Source organism: Nicotiana tomentosiformis, chromosome 4 (genome assembly GCF_000390325.3).
Source record: "Nicotiana tomentosiformis chromosome 4, ASM39032v3, whole genome shotgun sequence".
Classification (NCBI taxonomy): domain Eukaryota; kingdom Viridiplantae; phylum Streptophyta; class Magnoliopsida; order Solanales; family Solanaceae; genus Nicotiana; species Nicotiana tomentosiformis.
Window position 1 is genome coordinate 16405130 of NC_090815.1, and position 20260 is coordinate 16425389.

The 20260-nt window shown below is 38.6% G+C and overlaps 2 protein-coding genes across 2 annotated transcripts; both read left to right on the forward strand.

The window, feature by feature from the left end:
- The first annotated feature begins 1542 nt into the window (after positions 1–1542).
- On the forward strand, positions 1543–3156 carry LOC104116554 (lignin-forming anionic peroxidase-like). The gene is made up of 4 exons (XM_070201838.1): positions 1543–1886; positions 1993–2183; positions 2370–2536; positions 2648–3156. Exons 1-4 carry the CDS (start codon positions 1659–1661, stop codon positions 3034–3036), a joined length of 975 nt encoding a protein of 324 aa, XP_070057939.1. The 5' UTR covers positions 1543–1658; the 3' UTR covers positions 3037–3156.
- Positions 3157–12845: 9689 nt separating this feature from the next.
- Positions 12846–14437, forward strand: LOC138910599 (lignin-forming anionic peroxidase-like). Its single transcript, XM_070201839.1, has 4 exons — positions 12846–13167; positions 13274–13465; positions 13652–13817; positions 13929–14437. Exons 1-4 carry the CDS (start codon positions 12940–12942, stop codon positions 14315–14317), a joined length of 975 nt encoding a protein of 324 aa, XP_070057940.1. The 5' UTR covers positions 12846–12939; the 3' UTR covers positions 14318–14437.
- Positions 14438–20260: the final 5823 nt, after the last annotated feature.

A 20260-nucleotide genomic window follows, 5' to 3' on the forward strand; every position in this document is an offset into this window, starting at 1 on the left:
CAGATGCCGAAACCAACCAACCCACGTCCGATTGATCCCAAATTTTGCACACAAGTCATATTCAATATTATGGACCTATTCCAACTTTCGAAATTGGAATCCGACTCCGATATCAAAAATTCCACTACCGGTCCAAAACTCCAAAAATTCGATTCTCGCCAATTCAAGCCTAAATAAGCTACAGACCTCCAAAATACAATCCGGACACGCTTTTAAGTCTAAAATTACCTAACGGAGCTAACAGAACCTACAAAAATCCATTCCGGAGTCGTCTTCACACAGTTCCGACTACGGTCCAAATCCTAAGGCTTAAGCTCTTATTTAGGGACTAAGTGTCCCAAAACACTCCGAAACTCAAAATCTATCATCCCGAGAAGTCACAGTAGCATAAATAGATATGGGAAAAGCAGTTAATAGGGGTTCGGGGCTCTAACTCTCAAAACGACCGGCCGGATCGTTACAATAATATTCTAATATATAATTCATTCTCTTACACTTAAAAATGGCAATACTGGAATTTTGATTGGTGGTCCCTTGACATTTGACATTTTCCTCCTTGTCTTTCAAATGTATCTTATATTATGTATTTGAGTAATGTATATGTTATTAGTCACAACCGAGAACTCTTCGAAATATTATTAATTTATATTTTTGTATCTAATTTATGGTCAATAATACAACAACAACAACAACAACAACAACAACAACAACAACAACAACAACAACAATCCAGTAGAATCTCATTAGTGGGATCTGAGTTGGGTAGAGTGTACCCAAACCTTACCCCTAACCCGAAGGGATAGAGAGGTCTTTTCTGGGAGACCCTCGGCTTAGAGACAATAGATTTGTAACAACAACAGAAACCAGAAAAATAGTATCAGCATCGTAAAATACAGCAAATAAATGGAAAGGCCAAAATGTGAAAGACACAAAAAAATGTGAAACACAATAAAAACCACTAGCAGTCCTAGACAAAACACTATCAGATTAGCCGGCGCAGCAAGGAGAAACGCTCGACTACTCCCTAACCTACAACCCTAATGCTTGACCTTCACACCTTCCTATCAAAGGCCATGTCCTCAGAAATATGCTCCAACATTTAAGAAGTCAGCTAATTAAGCCAAACGGCCTCAAAATTGACAACTAGAAATTAAACAAAACAATCTAATAATAGTGTGAAAATATCACTAATTAGCTATGTTAATCATATATACCTTTGGAACATAATGTACTTCTTATTCAGAGTATTATTGTTACTTTTAGAACTAAACAAAAGGTCTCTATAACTATAATATATTATTATGGAGCTTATTTGAATTAATCATCTAAAAACTAAAAGATGTTGAAATAACAAAAGTAGAAAGCTTCGTACTATTTGATGTAACCAAAGAACAAGTCAAATTATATAGGAGACAAAAGCTAGAAATAACGCGGATATTATATTGGCAGCCAATAGTGGTCCACTAGCCTCAAGTTTACTTTTGCCTATAAAAGTGACCCAAAAGCTTGAAAATTACGTGTTTCATTTGCCTATAATTATTTCATTGCCACATTCCATCTTCTATCACCTTCACAGCTTCCAATCACAAAGCTAATTTATAAGTTTCTATTCTTAGTTTCTTGACATCATATCACCAATACATTGCAATATTTTCAAAATGATTAGTATTTCAAACAACGCTTTTGCAGCCATTGCTGCTATGTTTTCTCTTCTCTTTATATTCTCAAGCATGCAATGCCATGCACTACTTTCTTCCACATTCTATGATGGCACTTGCCCTAATGCTCTCAACACCATTCGTACAAGCGTTAGACAAGCAGTGTCACGTGAACGTCGTATGGCTGCATCTCTCATTCGCCTTCATTTCCATGATTGCTTTGTTCAGGTTGGTTAAATACACATTAATTAGTAGTATATATGTATCTCTATTTACTTCAAGTTGAAATTATTAACTTGATTACAATTGTACTAACTTGTGGTTTTAACTATAGGGTTGTGATGCTTCTATCTTACTTGATGAGACCCCTACAATTGTTAGTGAGAAAACTGCATTGCCAAATCTTGGATCAGCTAGAGGCTATGGTATTATAGAAGATGCCAAAAGAGAGCTTGAAAAAACATGTCCAGGAATTGTATCATGTGCAGATATACTTGCCGTTGCCGCTAGAGATGCATCAACTCTATTAAGTATCCGTAGTTTGATTTTTATTTTCTTCACATTATAATCAAATCTTTCTATAACAGCCATGTTTATTCTGATATTTTGTGAATGTTATAGAGAAAACTTGGGTTTTATAGTGAATGGTTGTTATAAAGAAGTCTGACTGTATATCAAACTAACCAACATTATGTTAATAACTTGCAATTAGGTTGGAGGTCCAACATGGGCAGTGAAACTCGGAAGAAGAGATTCAACAACTGCTAGTCATACACTTGCTGAAACTGATCTCCCTGGTCCATTTGATCCTCTTAATAGGCTTATTTCTAGCTTTGCAAGCAAAGGCCTTAGCACAAGGGATATGGTTGCTTTATCAGGTAAAAATTAATCAAGTTATTATTAAACATATATAGAATTTTTATCATGCATATACTTGTACAGATAATAATTAAGAAGTACTTCTAATGATTTAAACTTTCTAATTATAGGAGCACATTCAATTGGCCAAGCACAATGTTTCCTTTTCCGCGATAGGATTTATGGCAATGGAACAGACATTGATGCTGGATTTGCTAGCACAAGAAGACGTCAATGTCCTAAAGAAGACCAAAATGGAAACCTAGCTCCACTTGATTTGGTTACACCTAATCAATTGGATAACAATTATTTCAAGAACTTGAGGCAAAGAAAAGGTCTTCTTCAATCAGATCAAGTCCTTCTTAGTGGTGGATCTACCGATAGTATTGTTTCTGAATATAGTAACAGTCCTCGCGCATTTGCCTCTGATTTTGCTGCTGCTATGATTAGAATGGGAGATATTAGTCCCATAACTGGTCAAAATGGGATCATAAGAACTGTCTGTGGCTCCCTAAATTGATCATTCAAAAGCCTATTACATGTATTTTTGTTGCCAAATGTATTTGTATTCATTTGATTCTTTAATTCTCTATGTAATGTTTCAAGAATGAAATAAATTGTTTGTTATGCTTTAAGAAAATTAAGAGTTCTAACCCAATGTTTCACATGTAACTTAGCTCCATTGATTAGGTTAGAATATAGCCTAAATATTGAAACCACAAATGAGCTCCCTATCTCCTGGAATAATGAAAGAGAAAAATATTACTTTGTCATAATATTAAACAATTAATGATTGAGGAGTAACTAAACTTCATGGCATCTGAACATTAAAATACCTCTTTTTGGTAATTTTATTTTACTCGTATTTCTATATCAAACTACGCAGGGCAAATAGGAAGTAAAAATCGAGGCTGCATAATATATAATATATTGATATAATTAAGTACCTTCTAAGACCCAAAAAAATAATTTAAGCATAAATTAAGGATCATTTTCTAGTTTATCTTTTAGGTAACATTAATTAAGCATCAATTTCATGTGGGGGTGTCAAATGGGCCGGTTGAGCCAATTTTAGTGGGTCAAAATGAGTTGAATGCATACGTGGGTGGGTCAATGACCTGCATAACAACTCCTTGGCTTGAAATGAGCTGGGTCAAGATGAACTGTAATTTGCATCATAGCCCAACCCGCCCAACTTTTATTAAACTTTAAATAATATATGTTATTTTCTTATGAATGTTATAATTATTAAATAAGATTTTTTTTTCTTTTTGTTATGGTCATATATAACATATCGAACAAAAAAGAATTATTTCTAAAATAACTTGGTAAAGTTACTCATGGATCGGCGCATCTTTATATGAGTTGAGATGGATTGAGTCAAGATGGGGTGAGTTCAATAAATGTGTTACCACTTAGCAGAGTCCTGTATTTTTAATAAACTGTCGCTACCCCCTGGTATGTGCCGCTTTCCTAATCAAACGATATGAGAGCACCCATTCTCCCGAAGTTACGGGATTATTTTGCTGAGTTCTTTCGACATGGTTCACTCAAGCGCCCTGATCACCTATGTCAGTTTGGAGTAGGGTCAGTTCAATGGGAGGATCGCCCCCCAATTCGAATGATTGGGTTAATAACCAGCCCAACATTGGGGGCCTAGTTTCGTGATTAATAAAAAATGAATGCATCTATAGTACTAAGAAGAGGACACATCCTTGCTTTGCTTCCTACATGCCATTTCTTCAACGACAAATGGCCAAATATACCTATGTACTATGAAATTTTTTTTAATATACCCTTCGTTATATTATGGGTCTAAATATATCATTGCTGTAATACTATTGGTTCAAATATACCCCTTCTGTTAAGTTTATCCAAAGTGGACATCCAATCCTATGTGACACTGACATTTGATAAGGTGGATGCCACATGGCATGCCACTTCAGTACCCATAATTCATATAAAAGACTAAAATTTGAAATACAATATTTTTTATGGTAGCGGTAATGGTGAAAATAGTGGTGGAGGGGAAGAAAGTTTTAGTAGTAGAAAAAACATAGAAGGGAGGGAAACAATGGTTAGGGGCGCTAAGGTGGCAAGCCATGTGGCATCCACCTCATCAAATGTCAGTGTCACGTATTATTGGATGTCCACTTTGGACAAATTTAACGAAAAAGGGATATATTTGAATCAATAGTATAACGACAGTAATATATTTGGACTCAAATTATTTTATGTTTGATAATTTCACACCCTTGTTTTCTTGCCTTCTATGTGAGAATGGATCTATTTGGCACATGAGTCGTCAGTGTGGTTATGAAGTGTAATGAGGGCACGGGATGTCAAATGTTAGGGTTCAGGTATTGAGACCCGTGAGTTGTGAATAGTATGAGATTCGGTACCTCGTGGAATTTATTGACTAAAAACTTGGTGTGAAAGTGGTTGTTTTTCATCTAGTTTCTACCTGCCCTTCTTTTAGTTGTGTCCATCGGATTTAGGCTGTGTTTCCGTTCGTTTTTCTATGTCATTATTATGGTGTTCCGCTGATAGTTTTTGTATCCCTTTCTTACTAAAATTTACCATATTAATTGCCACTTCGCGTAGTCTTTATGTAGATATAATACTATGTTGTTTCTATACTTATACTTGTTCAGGATATTTAGTCCAGTAGGTGTCTTGACTGTTTCTCGTTACTACTCCACTGAGGTAAGTCTTGATACTTGCTGGGTACCGCTGTGGTGTACTCATATTACACTTCTGCATATTTTTGTGCCGATCCAGGTATTTCGAAGTCAGTTGATCATTAGCTAGCTGTGCGGATTGTTGATGTGGAAACTTAAGGTAAACTTGCTGCTGCGTTCACAGAATTCAGAGTTACCTTCCTATTTTGTATTCATACTGTTTTACCTATTTCCAAACAGTTATATTTAAAAATTTATAGCAAACTTTATAGAGCTTATGACTTGTACTACCGGTTTTGGAAATTGTAAATTTTATAGAGATTTCTATTTCAGAAATTGTTAGATGTTATTTAATTATTGTTATTATTCAGTAAATATTAGGCTTACCTAGTTCCTAAGACTAGGTGCTATCACGATACCCAACGGAGGAAAAAATTAGGTCGTGACAAGTCGGTATCAGAGTTCTAGGTTCATAGGTGCTACGAGTCATAAGCGAGTTTAGTAGAGTCTTGCGGATTGGTACGGAGACGTCTGTACTTATCTTCGAAAGGCTACGGAACTATTAGGACAGTTTCACTTCCTTCATTCCTATTGTGCGAGTTTATTAATCTCGAAGTTTGAAGCTTTTATCATTCCATTCTCTCACAGATGGTGAGGACACGAGCTGCAGTTGCTGATAACGCTGCCCCCAGAGCAGATGTCGCTAGGGGCAGAGGCAGAGGCCGACGAGGAGCATGTACCGCTGCTAGGGAACCTACCAGAGCAGCAGTTGGGGAGCCTCCAGTAGTTCCAGTCGGGGGGCAGGTACCGGAGGCGCCTGCTATTACACCCGGACTTCAGGAGACCTTAGCACAATTTATGAGCATGTTTGGTACATTGGCTCAGGAGGGGTTGATTCTGGTTGCCCCACCTACTTCACAGACCAGGGGAGGAGCTCAGACTCTCTCCGCCCACACTCCAGAGTAGCGAGTTCATATTGGTCAGGTTCCAGGTGTCATGGCGATACAGCCGGTGATTCCAGTTCATTCTGTGGTTAGGGCAGCAACATCTAAGGAGGAACAACTTATACTTGAGAGGTACAAGAAGTACCACCCTCCTACCTTCAGTGGATTGGCGGCAGATGATGTCCAGGGTTTCTTGGAGGATTGTCACCGCATTCTTCGTACTATGGGTATTGTGGAGACGAGCGAGGTTGCTTTTGTTACGTTCCAGCTCAAGGGAGTAGCTTATCAGAGGTGGAGGGCTGGAGAAGAAGAAAGTTTACAAGAAAAGGTGGGAAGTAGGGCTGGAGAAGTTGCTGAGGGGTTGGTTAGATTGGGAAAGAATGTTCAAGAACCTGTTCCATCAGTACAGGAACCCCTCGAAGATCTACTGAAAGGTGTGTCTGACAGCTATAATCTAAAAAGGAAGAAGAGTTCAGGAGTTAAAATCCCTGGAACTACTAGGGAAAACAAGAAGAGAAATGCTGCCTCTTCTATAATTGTAGAGACTCCTCCCACAAGAGAAAGAGTTACAAAGAGTCAGAAGAAGCAGAGTGAGGCTGAACTTAAGAAGGCCTTGAAAGAAAGTAAAAGAAAAGCTGTTGCAAAGGGAAAAAAGAAGGTAGTTGAGCATATTGAGGCCGTTGAAATTGAGGAGATGGACCTGGTCCTTCATGATGAAGAGGAGTCAGAAGAGGTGGAGGTTATGACTCCAAAAGAAAAGAAAATCAAGACTTCCAAAAAGAAGTCTCCTTCAAAAACAAAGTCAGCAGAACTTTCTACCTTGGCAAAAAGAACTAGGTGTGCCTTGAAGTCTAGAAAAGTGAAAGTAGTGGAGGAACAAGAGAGTGGAGAAGAAGAAGAATCTGATGCAGAGAAGGACAAAATGGTTAAGTTTGGAAAAAGAACCATCTTGAAAGGTAGACTCCTCAAGGACTTGGAGAAGGAAGGCATGATGATGCTGCTAAAAAAACTACAACTGCAGGATTTGAAGGACATGGTCCTTTAGATGGATGGAAAGCTTGCCAGAACTGAGATTGTGGAGTTCATGAAAAATTGTGAGATAAAAAATGGAAGAGTTACCAGTGTGGTAAAGGGGGTGACTGTGAGTTTTGATGACAAGGAGTTGGGAAAATTCTGGGAGTACCTGCTGAAGGGTACAATGACTACAAAAAATTAAAATGGCCAAGCCTAGAAAACCTCCCCACATCACTTGCTATTACAAGGAAGTTTGCTGACAATAAAGAAGAGCTTTAGCCTAAGGCTGTATACAAAAGTGAGATGAAGCCACCCCACAAAGTGTTGTTTGAATTTGTTAATAAGGTTGTGCTGCCCATGCAGGAAAGAAGGCACATTGCCACCTTCATGGACCTGTTTTTGGCTCAGTGATTTAGTGAAGTATTGAAAAACTCCTACTGGGTAGTAGGTCATGGTTTTTTCACCTTTTGAGCAAGGTGTTTTCCACGTAAGAATACTTGTGTTCTTTACTTTCCGTATTTATTATTCTGCTACAGTAGTATAAGGAACACATAGAAGAACCAGGTCTTTCTATAATCTGTGCACGCGAAAAATTGGACACCACACAAATCACCCCTCTTATGTGGTATTGAAGTACAAAACAACACACCTTGTATAGAACGCCACGCTACAGAGGTTGGACTTTGAAATTGTTAAACAGAAAACAACATATGATACTGTATTTTATTTCAAAAGAACTCACATTATATATTCAAATAGTCAACAACAACTCTTGCCCAATAGGATTTTCAAAGATTTCTTTTTTTTTCTCCTTTTATTTATATTTATATAAAATATACATGCTATGATAAAGTTTCTGGTTAGGTTTCTACAATTCTTTTTCCCTTTGGTTGGTATTGTTATACGTCATATTGTCTTTGACACTACTGCCTTTTTTGTTTTTATTCTTTTTCATTTTGGGAAAGCGGTAGAGGTAGTGCCTTTCATGATTTGATATGTAGTTATACAATAACAACATACCCAGTATTATCCCACACCGTGGGGTCTGGGAGGGTAATGTGTACGCAGACCTTACCCTTATCTTGTGAGGATAGAGAGGCTGTTTTCAATAGACCCTCGGCTCAGGATATTATAAGTACCACATTAATGAAAATATAGGAAAAAAAGGGATAGTATCAAAAAGTCATATAAAAGCAGAATAAAACAACAAGACAGTAAAGTGATCAACAATGAAAGAAAATAACGGTTAGTCATAAAAATCTACTACCAACAAAAAATGAGACTGCGTACCAATACTAATGTTAAGAAAACTCTACACTACCTACTCTACTACCATAATTCTCGACCTCCAAACCTTCCTATCAAGGGTCATGTCATCGGTCAGCTGAAGCCGGGTCATGTCTTGCCTAATCACCTCTCCCCACCTCTTCTTTGGCCTACCTCTACCTCTCTGTAGGCCCTGCAATGTCAACCTCTCACACCTACTCATCGGGGCGTCTGTGTTCCTCCTCCTCACATGAACAAACCATCTAAGCCACTCTTCCCGCATCTTGTCCTCAATAGAGGCCACACCCACCTTATCGCAAATAACCTCATTTCTGATCCTATGTAACCTGGTATGTCTGCACATCCATCTCAACATCCTCATCTCTGTTACTTTCATCTTATGGACATGAGCAATACCAACATTCAGCCCCATACGACATCGTTGGTCTAACCACCACTCTATAGAACTTACCTTTAAGTTTTGGTGGCACCTTCTTGTAACACAAAACACCGGAAACGAGTCTCCATTTCATCCATCCCGCCCTAATACAATATGCGACATCTTCATCAATCTCCCCATCCCCCAGAATAATAGACCCGAGGTACTTAAAACTCCCTCTCCTAGGGATGACCTGCGAGTCCAGCCTCACCTTCCTTTCCCCTCCTAGAGTCTCGCCACTGAACTTATACTCCAAGTATTCTATCTTGGTCCTGCTCAACTTGAAACCTTTAGATTCCAGGATCTGCCTCCACACCTCTAATTGTGCATTCACACCGTCTCGTGTCTCGTCAATCAATATAATATCATCTGCAAATAGCATACACCACGACACCTCCCTTTGGATGTGGCACGTCAGTACGTCCATCACCAGAGCAAACAAAAATGGGCTGAGTGCTGACCCCTGATGCAACCCCATCATAACTAGAAAATGGTTTGAGTCCCCCCACTGTCTTCAATCGAGTCTTTACTCCATCATACATGTCCTTAATCAACCTAATGTAGGCAACATGTACACCTCTAGCCTCCAAACATCTCTACAAATCCTTTTTCAGAACTTTATCGTACGCCTTTTCTAAGTCGATGAACACCATATGCAAGTCCTTCTTTCTCTCCCTATACTGCTCCATCAATTTCCTAACAAGGTGGATGGCTTTTGTAGTCGAACGCCCCGGCATAAACCCAAATTGGTTCTCGAAAATAGTTACACTCCTTCTCACCCTTAGCTCTACCACTCTCTCCCAGACTTTCATAGTATGGCTAAGCAGCTTGATACCTCGATAATTATTGCAATTTTGGATATTACCCTTGTTCTTGTATACAGAAACCATCGTGCTCCACCTCCACTCTTCGGGCATCTTTTTCGTTCTAAAGATGATATTAAATAACCTAGTGAGCCACTCCAAGCTCGCCTTGCCCACACTCTTCCAAAACTCCACCGGAATTTCATTCGGCCCGATCGCTTTGCCCCTGCTCATCTTACGCATAGCACCCTCAACTTCATCAACTCTAATCCGCCTACAATACCCAAAGTCACAACGACTCCCGGAGAGTTCCAAATCACCTAGTACAATGCTGATGTCGCCCTCCTTGTTCAAGAGACTATGGAAGTAGGTCTTCCATCTCCGACGGATAAGCCCATCATCCAACAAAACTCTACCTTCTTCGTCTTTGATGCACTTCACTTGGTCCAAATCACGCGACTTCCTTTCTCGCGCTTTGGCTAGCCTGAACAACCTCTTATCCCCACCTCGACCCTCGAGTTCCTTATACAGACGACTAAAAGTTGCACTCTTGGCAGCGATAACTGCTAGCTTAGCCTCTTTCTTAGTCAACTTATAATGCTCCCTATTCGCCCTATTCTCCTCCTCGTCTACACTTTCCACTAGCTTCAGATATGCTGCTTTCTTGGTATCCACTTTTCCTTGCACCTCTCCATTCCACCACCAGTCTCCCTTGTGACCAACAGAGTAACCCTTTGAGACCCCTAATACCTATCTCGTGGCTACTCTAATGCACTGCGCAATCATAGTTCACATAGCGCTTGCGTCCCCACTATTCCTCCAAGCCCCCATAGTCACCAGCTTGACCCCCAACTCTTGCGCTTTAGCTTCCGTCGAGGCTCCCCGCTTTATCCTATGTTGGCTATACATCGCCCTCTTCCTCCTCTTCCTCGTGATCTCAAGGTCCATGACCAGGAGCCTATGAAGGGTCGAGAGGTTCTCACTCGGGATGACCTTTCTCTATACGCATCTGGTACTTTAGAAAACGGGCTTTGACTTCTTTGATTATACGATATCATATCATCTCAAGTATTATTTTTTTTTGTGTCTTTATTCCTCAACTTTACTGATATGTAGTTATACATTATTAATATTCGAGTTTTAAGCTGAACAAACTAGAAAGTCAAAGAATAAAATTATGAGATTGAGATGTCAAGGATCAACTATCAATGGCATTAAAATACAACTTTAGGGAAGATTTCATTTTCCAGCTAGCAAAGTAAAGTCTATTCCGAAAGATAGTCATCTGAGTTTGTGTTGGGCTAACAAAGTTTCACATTGGGAGTTAAAAAGGTTGGGAGCTACATATGAGGTATACGACACATTGTTAAATGTATCTTTGGGTCATTTTAGCCCAACAAGCACCAACAATCTTTATTATTATTATAATTTATATTAATTTAAGTGTATATATATATATATATACACGCACACATATTAACGACATAATTTTTTCCCCTACATGATCAATTAATTTTAACCTGTGAACTTTAATACTAGTTTGTTATTATTTTTACCATATTATCAATTAATGCATATTAATAAATTTAATCGTAATAACCTAATAAGTGATTTGATGGTGCAGAAATTTCTTACATGAGTTTTTTATTAAACTCATGCGCAATATTCTGCGGTGCTTGCTAGCTGGAGTTTCACTAGTTCTTTCATCTTATAAAAGTTTGAATGTAATTCTATTATTATAATATTAAAGCCTGTTGATCTTTGACTTTCAACGTAGTGCCCAAATCAATGATATTGGAAAATGGCATTCAGCCACTAAAGTACGTACCAAATAAAACATTTAATTTATGGAGCTTCCTAGCGTGAAAAACAAACAAACTTAGGAATAAGCAATAATGGCAGCCAAGAGGATTGAAAGAGCTAGGGCTTGTTTTCATGTGTTTAAATAAATTTCTTAAATTAAATCTTGAAGAACTTTTTCAAAAATCATTCAAGAAGTGAGCGTATATGGAATGTTATTGGAATACATGGTTGTTTCGAGAAATATTTAAAATAAAATAAAATTTGTTTTTTTGAATTTACAAGAAACTTTTCACATATTTTAGCTAGGTTAATTTTCAATGTAAGCAGAATTAATTGTTTCCATATTTTTGAAGACTTGTTAAAAAGAAAAAAGTTTAAAGCACTTGGGTAGAAAAGGTCAGGATGTCAAGCTGTCACGGTACGGATCCGTTTCACCTAACCCAATCCTTAAAATGGAATACAAGTAATGTAGTGGCCTATTGACCTTTTGACATTTTCCTATTTCCACCTTCTCTTTCAAATTTATCTTAAATTATCTCAAAATTTCATAAATTCATGAAATACTTGCAAAGAGATTAAATATATTAAATAGTATTTTCCTCAAAGTCGCTAAAGTGATCAAGAGACGCTCTTCCTCTGGATTAACTCGAAATGCATTAAGAAGATCCATAAATCCTTTGCTTGAAAGATGCGCCATATTGGCCCTCGATTGAAGGAACAAGAAGGAGCGATCAAGAAAGTTATTCCTCGTGATCGATTCGAAATATTGGTCGACTTTCATAGAGATCAAATATATCCCAAGAAAGTTTGCATCATCATAAGTTCGAGAAACACGTCGTTGTAGCCCTCGAATTATGGAGAATAATTCGGAAGAATCAAGGGATAAATAGAATTGTACTCACAATTGTTTATTAACAAAATTATTTTATTTTTATTTTTGTGATTGTAGTTTTTTTTTACTATGAAAATTTGTTGTAAACAATCGCACTTGATACGTACTCTATACCAAAAAAAAAAAAAAACAAGTAATATATTGGTTACACTGATAACTTAAAGATTTAACCACAAAGGCTAGCTTTGTTACCCTGATAGCTTAAAGATTTAACCACAAAGACCAGCTCTACAACGGATAATTCAGCTAAATACCAGGTATAAGTTGAAGTTAATTAAATTGGTAATTAGAAATTGAACAAGATAATGTAACAAAAGTAGAAAGCTTCATAGTATTTTATGTAGCCAAAGAACAAGTCAAATTATATAGGAGACAAAAGCTAGAAATAACGCGGATATTATATTGGCAGCCAATAGTGGTCCACTAGCCTCAAAATTAAGTGTTTACTTTTGCCTATAAATATTTCATTGCCACATTCTCTCTTCTATCACCTTCACAGCTTCCAATCACAAAGCTAATTTATAAGTTTCTATTCTTAGTTTCTTGACATCATATCACCAATACATTGCAATATTTTCAAAATGATTAGTATTTCAAACAACGCTTTTGCAGCCATTGCTGCTATGTTTTCTCTTCTCTTTATATTCTCAAGCATGCAATGCCATGCACTACTTTCTTCCACATTCTATGATGGCACTTGCCCTAATGCTCTCAACACCATTCGTACAAGCGTTAGACAAGCAGTGTCACGTGAACGTCGTATGGCTGCATCTCTCATTCGCCTTCATTTCCATGATTGCTTTGTTCAGGTTGGTTAAATACACATTAATTAGTAGTATATATGTATCTCTATTTACTTCAAGTTGAAATTATTAACTTGATTACAATTGTACTAACTTGTGGTTTTAACTATAGGGTTGTGATGCTTCTATCTTACTTGATGAGACCCCTACAATTGTTAGTGAGAAAACTGCATTGCCAAATCTTGGATCAGCTAGAGGCTATGGTATTATAGAAGATGCCAAAAGAGAGCTTGAAAAAACATGTCCAGGAATTGTATCATGTGCAGATATACTTGCCGTTGCCGCTAGAGATGCATCAACTCTAGTAAGTATCCGTAGTTTGATTTTTATTTTCTTCACATTATAATCAAATCTCTCTATAACAGCCATGTTTATTTTAATATTTTGTGGATGTTATAGAGAAAACTTGGGTTTTATAGTGAATGGTTGTTATAAAGAAGTCTGACTGTATATCAAACTAACCAACATTATGTTAATAACTTGCAATTAGGTTGGAGGTCCAACATGGGCAGTGAAACTCGGAAGAAGAGATTCAACAACTGCTAGTCATACACTTGCTGAAACTGATCTCCCCGGTCCATTTGATCCTCTTAATAGGCTTATTTCTAGCTTTGCAAGCAAAGGCCTTAGCACAAGGGATATGGTTGCTTTATCAGGTAAAAATTAATCAAGTTATTATTAAACATATATAGAATTTTTATCATGCATATACTTGTACAGATAATAATTAAGAATTACTTCTAATGATTTAAACTTTCTAATTATAGGAGCACATTCAATTGGCCAAGCACAATGTTTCCTTTTCCGCGATAGGATTTATGGCAATGGAACAGACATTGATGCTGGATTTGCTAGCACAAGAAGACGTCAATGTCCTAAAGAAGACCAAAATGGAAACCTAGCTCCACTTGATTTGGTTACACCTAATCAATTGGATAACAATTATTTCAAGAACTTGAGGCAAAGAAAAGGTCTTCTTCAATCAGATCAAGTCCTTCTTAGTGGTGGATCTACCGATAGTATTGTTTCTGAATATAGTAACAGTCCTCGCGCATTTGCCTCTGATTTTGCTGCTGCTATGATTAGAATGGGAGATATTAGTCCCATAACTGGTCAAAATGGGATCATAAGAACTGTCTGCGGCTCCCTAAATTGATCATTCAAAAGCCTATTACATGTATTTTTGTTGCCAAGTGTATTTGTATTCATTTGATTCTTTAATTCTCTATGTAATGTTTCAAGAATGAAATAAATTGTTTGTTATGCTTTAAGGAAATTAAGAGTTCTAACCCAATGTTTCACATGTAACTTAGCTCCATTGATTAAGTTAGAATATAGCCTAAATATTGAAACCACAAATGAGCTCCCTATCTCCTGGAATAATGAAAGAGAAAAATATTACTTTGTCATAATATTAAACAATTAATGATTGAGGAGTAACTAAACTTCATGGCATCTGAACATTAAAATACCTCTTTTTGGTAATTTTATTTTACTCGTATTTCTATATCAAACTACGCAGGGCAAATAGGAAGTAAAAATCGAGGCTGCATAATATATAATATATTGATATAATTAAGTACCTTCTAAGACCCAAAAAAATAATTTAAGCATAAATTAAGGATCATTTTCTAGTTTATCTTTTAGGTAACATTAATTAAGCATCAATTTCATGTGGGGGTGTCAAATGGGCCGGTTGAGCCAATTTTAGTGGGTCAAAATGAGTTGAATGCATACGTGGGCGGGTCAATGACCTGCATAAAAACTCCTTGGCTTGAAATGAGCTGGGTCAAGATGAACTATAATTTGCATCATAGCCCAACCCGCCCAACTTTTATTAAACTTTAAATAATATATGTTATTTTCTTATGAATGTTATAATTATTAAATAAGATTTTTTTTTCTTTTTGTTATGGTCATATATAACATATCGAACAAAAAAGAATTATTTCTAAAATAACTTGGTAAAGTTACTCATGGATCGGCGCATCTTTATATGAGTTGAGATGGATTGAGTCAAGATGGGGTGAGTTCAATAAATGTGTTACCACTTAGCAGAGTCCTGTATTTTTAATAAACTGTCGCTACCCCCTGGTATGTGCCGCTTTCCTAATCAAACGATATGAGAGTACCCATTCTCCCGAAGTTACGGGATTATTTTGCTGAGTTCTTTCGACATGGTTCACTCAAGCGCCCTGATCACCTATGTCAGTTTGGAGTAGGGTCAGTTCAATGGGAGGATCGCCCCCCAATTCAAATGATTGGGTTAATAACCAGCCCAACATTGGGGGCCTAGTTTCGTGATTAATAAAAAATGAATGCATCTATAGTACTAAGAAGAGGACACATCCTTGCTTTGCTTCCTACATGCCATTTCTTCAACGACAAATGGCCAAATATACCTATGTACTATGAAAATTTTTTTAATATACCCTTCGTTATATTATGGGTCTAAATATATCATTGCTGTAATACTATTGGTTCAAATATACCCCTTCTGTTAAGTTTATCCAAAGTGGACATCCAATCCTACGTGACACTGACATTTGATAAGGTGGATGCCACATGGCATGCCACTTCAGTGCCCATAATTCATATAAAAGACTAAAATTTGAAATACAATATTTTTCATGGTAGCGGTAATGGTGGAAATAGTGGTGGAGGGGAAGAAAGTTTTAGTAGTAGAAAAAACATAGAAGGGAGGGAAACAATGGTTAGGGGCGCTAAGGTGGCAAGCCATGTGGCATCCACCTCATCAAATGTCAGTGTCACGTATGATTGGATGTCCACTTTGGACAAATTTAACGAAAAAGGGATATATTTGAATCAATAGTATAACGACAGTAATATATTTGGACTCAAATTATTTTATGTTTGATAATTTCACACCCTTGTTTTCTTGCCTTCTATGTGAGAATGGATCTATTTGGCACATGAGTCGTCAGTGCGGTTATGAAGTGTAATGAGGGCACGGGATGTCAAATGTTAGGGTTCAGGTATTGGGACCCGTGAGTTATGAATAGTATGAGGTTCGGTACCTCGTGGAATTTATTGACTAAAAACTTGGTGTGAAAGTGGTTGTTTTTCATCTAGTTTCTACCTGCCCTTCTTTTAGTTGTGTCCATCGGATTTAGGCTGTGTTTCCGTTCGTTTTTCTATGTCATTATTATGGTGTTCCGCTGATAGTTTTTGTATCCCTTTCTTACTGAAATTTACCATATTAATTGCCACTTCGCGTAGTCTTTATGTAGATATAATACTATGTTGTTTCTATACTTATACTTGTTCAGGATATTTAGTCCAGTAGGTGTCTTGACTGTTTCTCGTTACTACTCCACTGAGGTAAGTCTTGATACTTGCTGGGTACCGCTGTGGTGTACTCATATTACACTTCTGCATATTTTTGTGCAGATCCAGGTATTTCGAAGTCAGTTGATCATTAGCTAGCTGTGCAGATTATTGATGTGGAAACTTAAGGTAAACTTGCTGCTGCGTTCACAGAATTCAGAGTTACCTTCCTATTTTGTATTCACACTGTTTTACCTATTTCCAAACAGTTGTATTTAGAAATTTATAGCAAACTTTATAGAGCTTATGACTTGTACTACCGGTTTTGGAAATTGTAAATTTTATAGAGATTTCTATTTCAGAAATTGTTAGATGTTATTTAATTATTGTTATTATTCAGTAAATATTAGGCTTACCTAGTTCCTAAGACTAGGTGCTATCACGATACCCAACGGAGGAAAAAATTAGGTCGTGACAAGTCGGTATCAGAGTTCTAGGTTCATAGGTGCTACGAGTCATAAGCGAGTTTAGTAGAGTCTTGCGGATTGGTACGGAGACGTCTGTATTTATCTTCGAAAGGCTACGGAACTATTAGGACAGTTTCACTTCCTTCATTCCTATTGTGCGAGTTTATTGATCTCGAAGTTTGAAGCTTTTATCATTCCATTCCCTCACAGATGGTGAGGACACGAGCTGCAGTTGCTGATAACGGTTCCCCCAGAGCAGATGTCGCTAGGGGCAGAGGCAGAGGCCGACGAGGAGCATGTACCGCAGCTAGGGAACCTACCAGAGCAGCAGTTGGGGAGCCTCCAGTAGTTCCAGTCGGGGGGCAGGTACCGGAGGCGCCTGCTATTACACCCGGACTTCAGGAGACCTTAGCACAATTTATGAGCATGTTTGGTACATTGGCTCAGGAGGGGTTGATTCTGGTTGCCCCACCTACTTCACAGACCAGGGGAGGAGCTCAGACTCCCTCCGCCCACACTCCAGAGTAGCGAGTTCATATTGGTCAGGTTCCAGGTGTCATGGCGATACAGCCGGTGATTCCAGTTCATTCTGTGGTTAGGGCAGCAACATCTAAGGAGGAACAACTTATACTTGAGAGGTACAAGAAGTACCACCCTCCTACCTTCAGTGGATTGGCGGCAGATGATGTCCAGGGTTTCTTAGAGGATTGTCACCGCATTCTTCGTACTATGGGTATTGTGGAGACGAGCGAGGTTGCTTTTGTTACGTTCCAGCTCAAGGGAGTAGCTTATCAGAGGTGGAGGGTATATGTGTTGGGTAGCCCGGCCGAGACAACTTCACTTACATGGGTTCAGTTCTCAGAGATGTTCCTGAAAGAGTTTGTACCTCAGTCCCTTCGAGATGCATAGCGCGCGGAGTTTGAGCAGCTGCACCAGGGCACTATGTCAGTGTCAGAGTATGCCGTTAGATTTAGTGATTTGGCCAGACATGCACCTACTTTGGTCGCTACAGTTAAAGACCGTGTCCATAGATTCATTGAGGGGCTCAGGTAGGATATTCGGTTTAGCATGGCTCGAGAGTTAGAGTCGGATGTTTCGTTTCAACAAGTGGTAGGGATCGCTCACCGAGTGGAGGACATGTGGGATCAGGAGAGAGAGGATAGGCGGGGTCGTAAGAGAGAGGACAGGGAGGCGAGGATGCATCGTAGACCGGAGAGATCTATTAGTCTTTATTTTGGAGGCAGGGTATGGCATGGTAGAGGTTTTATGGGTCAGCCAGTTCAGTTTGCACTTCATGCTTTGCACAGTGATTCAGGTGCTCATGGGTCTCAGAGTGCCTGTACCGCACAGTTCCCACAGCCACGTCAATAGAGAGGTTGCTTTGAGTGTGGTGATACTAGCCACATGGTGAGAGATTGTCCTAGACTCCGGATATGTGTGTCACATCGGAGTATTCAGGCGAGTAGAGGGCGCCCAAGAGGGGAAGGCCCAGCCCGTTGATATATCTTATGTAGTAGTTTGGAGGCCGATGTACTAGATGATATCATACAGGTATGCTTTTGATTTGTTACAGAGGGGCACCATTCATATTTTGTTCCAGTTCTTCTTATCGGGGCGAGTTCCCCTATTTGGTTGCTCCACCTATAAGTGAGTTCATGACTTAGTATTATGTTTATGTGTTTTTCCCTGTTGGGAGATTCTGTGAGTGATAGCCGTGTCAATCATTATTTTAATTCATTATTGAAAGTTATGAGGCTAGAAGTAAATTCATGTTGTCCATTACGGTAGGTTTGATGTGATTCCTGAATAATTTTGGTTACGATTTGTGATTTGATACTCAATTGGGGTGAGAGTTCAGTAAGTGTCGTGATTTTATTGGCAGAATTGAGTTAGTGGAAGATTTCAATTGGTATGATGTGTATTCGGCTTGTGATTCAAAGTTAAGGGTGAGACCCTCACGATTCCATATGATTTGATATGTTTGAGCCGGGTGCGTGCCGCGGTGAAAGTTATATCAGGATGAGATCCTTGTGATTTGTTCATATACTTTAATTTTCCTGGTAAATTGATATGTAGGATGGTACTCATAAAGAGTTGTGCCTGTCGGGCTTGTGTGATATTTCTCTTATGTGTTTCTCTTTACATATTCAGTCATTTTTCGTTCTGTGCTTCTTGAGTTTTAGCTTGCGGGGTGTGTGTCCGGTGGTGTTAGTTGTGACTTGTTGATTAGAGTGTATAGTTAAGAGGTATTCATGTTCCTTGCATCGTTATCAATGGTGTGGAGGTTTAAAATAGGGTTCTAACAGATATGAGGCTAAATGACGGTGCTGGTTTGATTACGGGCAGCTATTGTGATCAGAAATGTTATTATGGGCCTATGTTTGGCATGTCATGTTGAGTGGTCGTACATTGTGGGTGTAGGCGTGTGTTGTTGCATCTAGTTGAGCATGATACCGGGTATGGATTTAGAATCGAGTCTTTTGGATATGAACAGAAGGTGAGAATTTTGACTCTAAGGCTTATCGGTGTTGGTAGAAAGGATAAATTACAGTTGAGATGGTTTCGTCAGGCTTATGTGGATTCGGGTGACGTGGGGTCACCCGCCGGTGTATGCTGGGTATGTCCATTCAGTGATTTGAAAATGTCGAGGCGATTCTTGGCACGTTCGAGGACGAACGTTTATTTAAGAGGGGAAGGATGTAATGACCCGGCCAGTCATTTTGAGAATTTAAGTCCCGTTCGGTGGTATAAGGTCCTGATCAGCTTCGTATTATATGCATTGACTTGTGTGCATGGTTGAAATCAATTACCGGATGATTCGGAGTGATCTGGAACACTTAGTCTCTAAAACGGAAGCTTAAGTCTTAGGATTTTGACCGTAGTCGGAACTGTATGAAGACGATTCCGGAATAGAGTTCTGTCGGTTCTGTTAGCTTCGTTGGGTGGTTTTGGACTTAGGAGCATGTCCGGACTGTAAAATTGAGGTCTGTAGCTAATTTAGGCTTGAAATAGCGAAAGTCGAATATTTGGAGATTTTGACCGGAAGTGGACTTTTTTATATCGGGGTCGGATTCCGATTCTGGAAGTTGGAGTAGGTCCGTAATGTTGAATATGACTTGCCTGCAAAATGTGACATCATTCCGGGTTGATTTGATAGGTTTTGGCGTGGGTTTTAGAAGTTGGAAGATTTGAAAGTTCATAAGTTCGATTCATGGTGCGATTCGTAATTTCGTCGTTGTTTGATGTAATTTCAGAACTCGAGCGAGTCCGTGTTTGGTTATGGAACTTGGTTGTATGCTTGGACGGGGTCCCGGGGGCCTGAGGTGTGTTTCAGATGGTTTTCG

Coding starts and splice junctions, on each gene's coding strand:
- LOC104116554 (XM_070201838.1), top strand. CDS start 1,659: ATGATTAGTATTTCAAACAACGCTTTTGCAGCCATTGCTGCTATGTTT. Junction 1,887..1,992: donor TCCATGATTGCTTTGTTCAG/GTTGGTTAAATA, acceptor TTTTAACTATAG/GGTTGTGATGCTTCTATCTT. Junction 2,184..2,369: donor GCTAGAGATGCATCAACTCT/ATTAAGTATCCG, acceptor AACTTGCAATTA/GGTTGGAGGTCCAACATGGG.
- LOC138910599 (XM_070201839.1), top strand. CDS start 12,940: ATGATTAGTATTTCAAACAACGCTTTTGCAGCCATTGCTGCTATGTTT. Junction 13,168..13,273: donor TCCATGATTGCTTTGTTCAG/GTTGGTTAAATA, acceptor TTTTAACTATAG/GGTTGTGATGCTTCTATCTT. Junction 13,466..13,651: donor CTAGAGATGCATCAACTCTA/GTAAGTATCCGT, acceptor ACTTGCAATTAG/GTTGGAGGTCCAACATGGGC.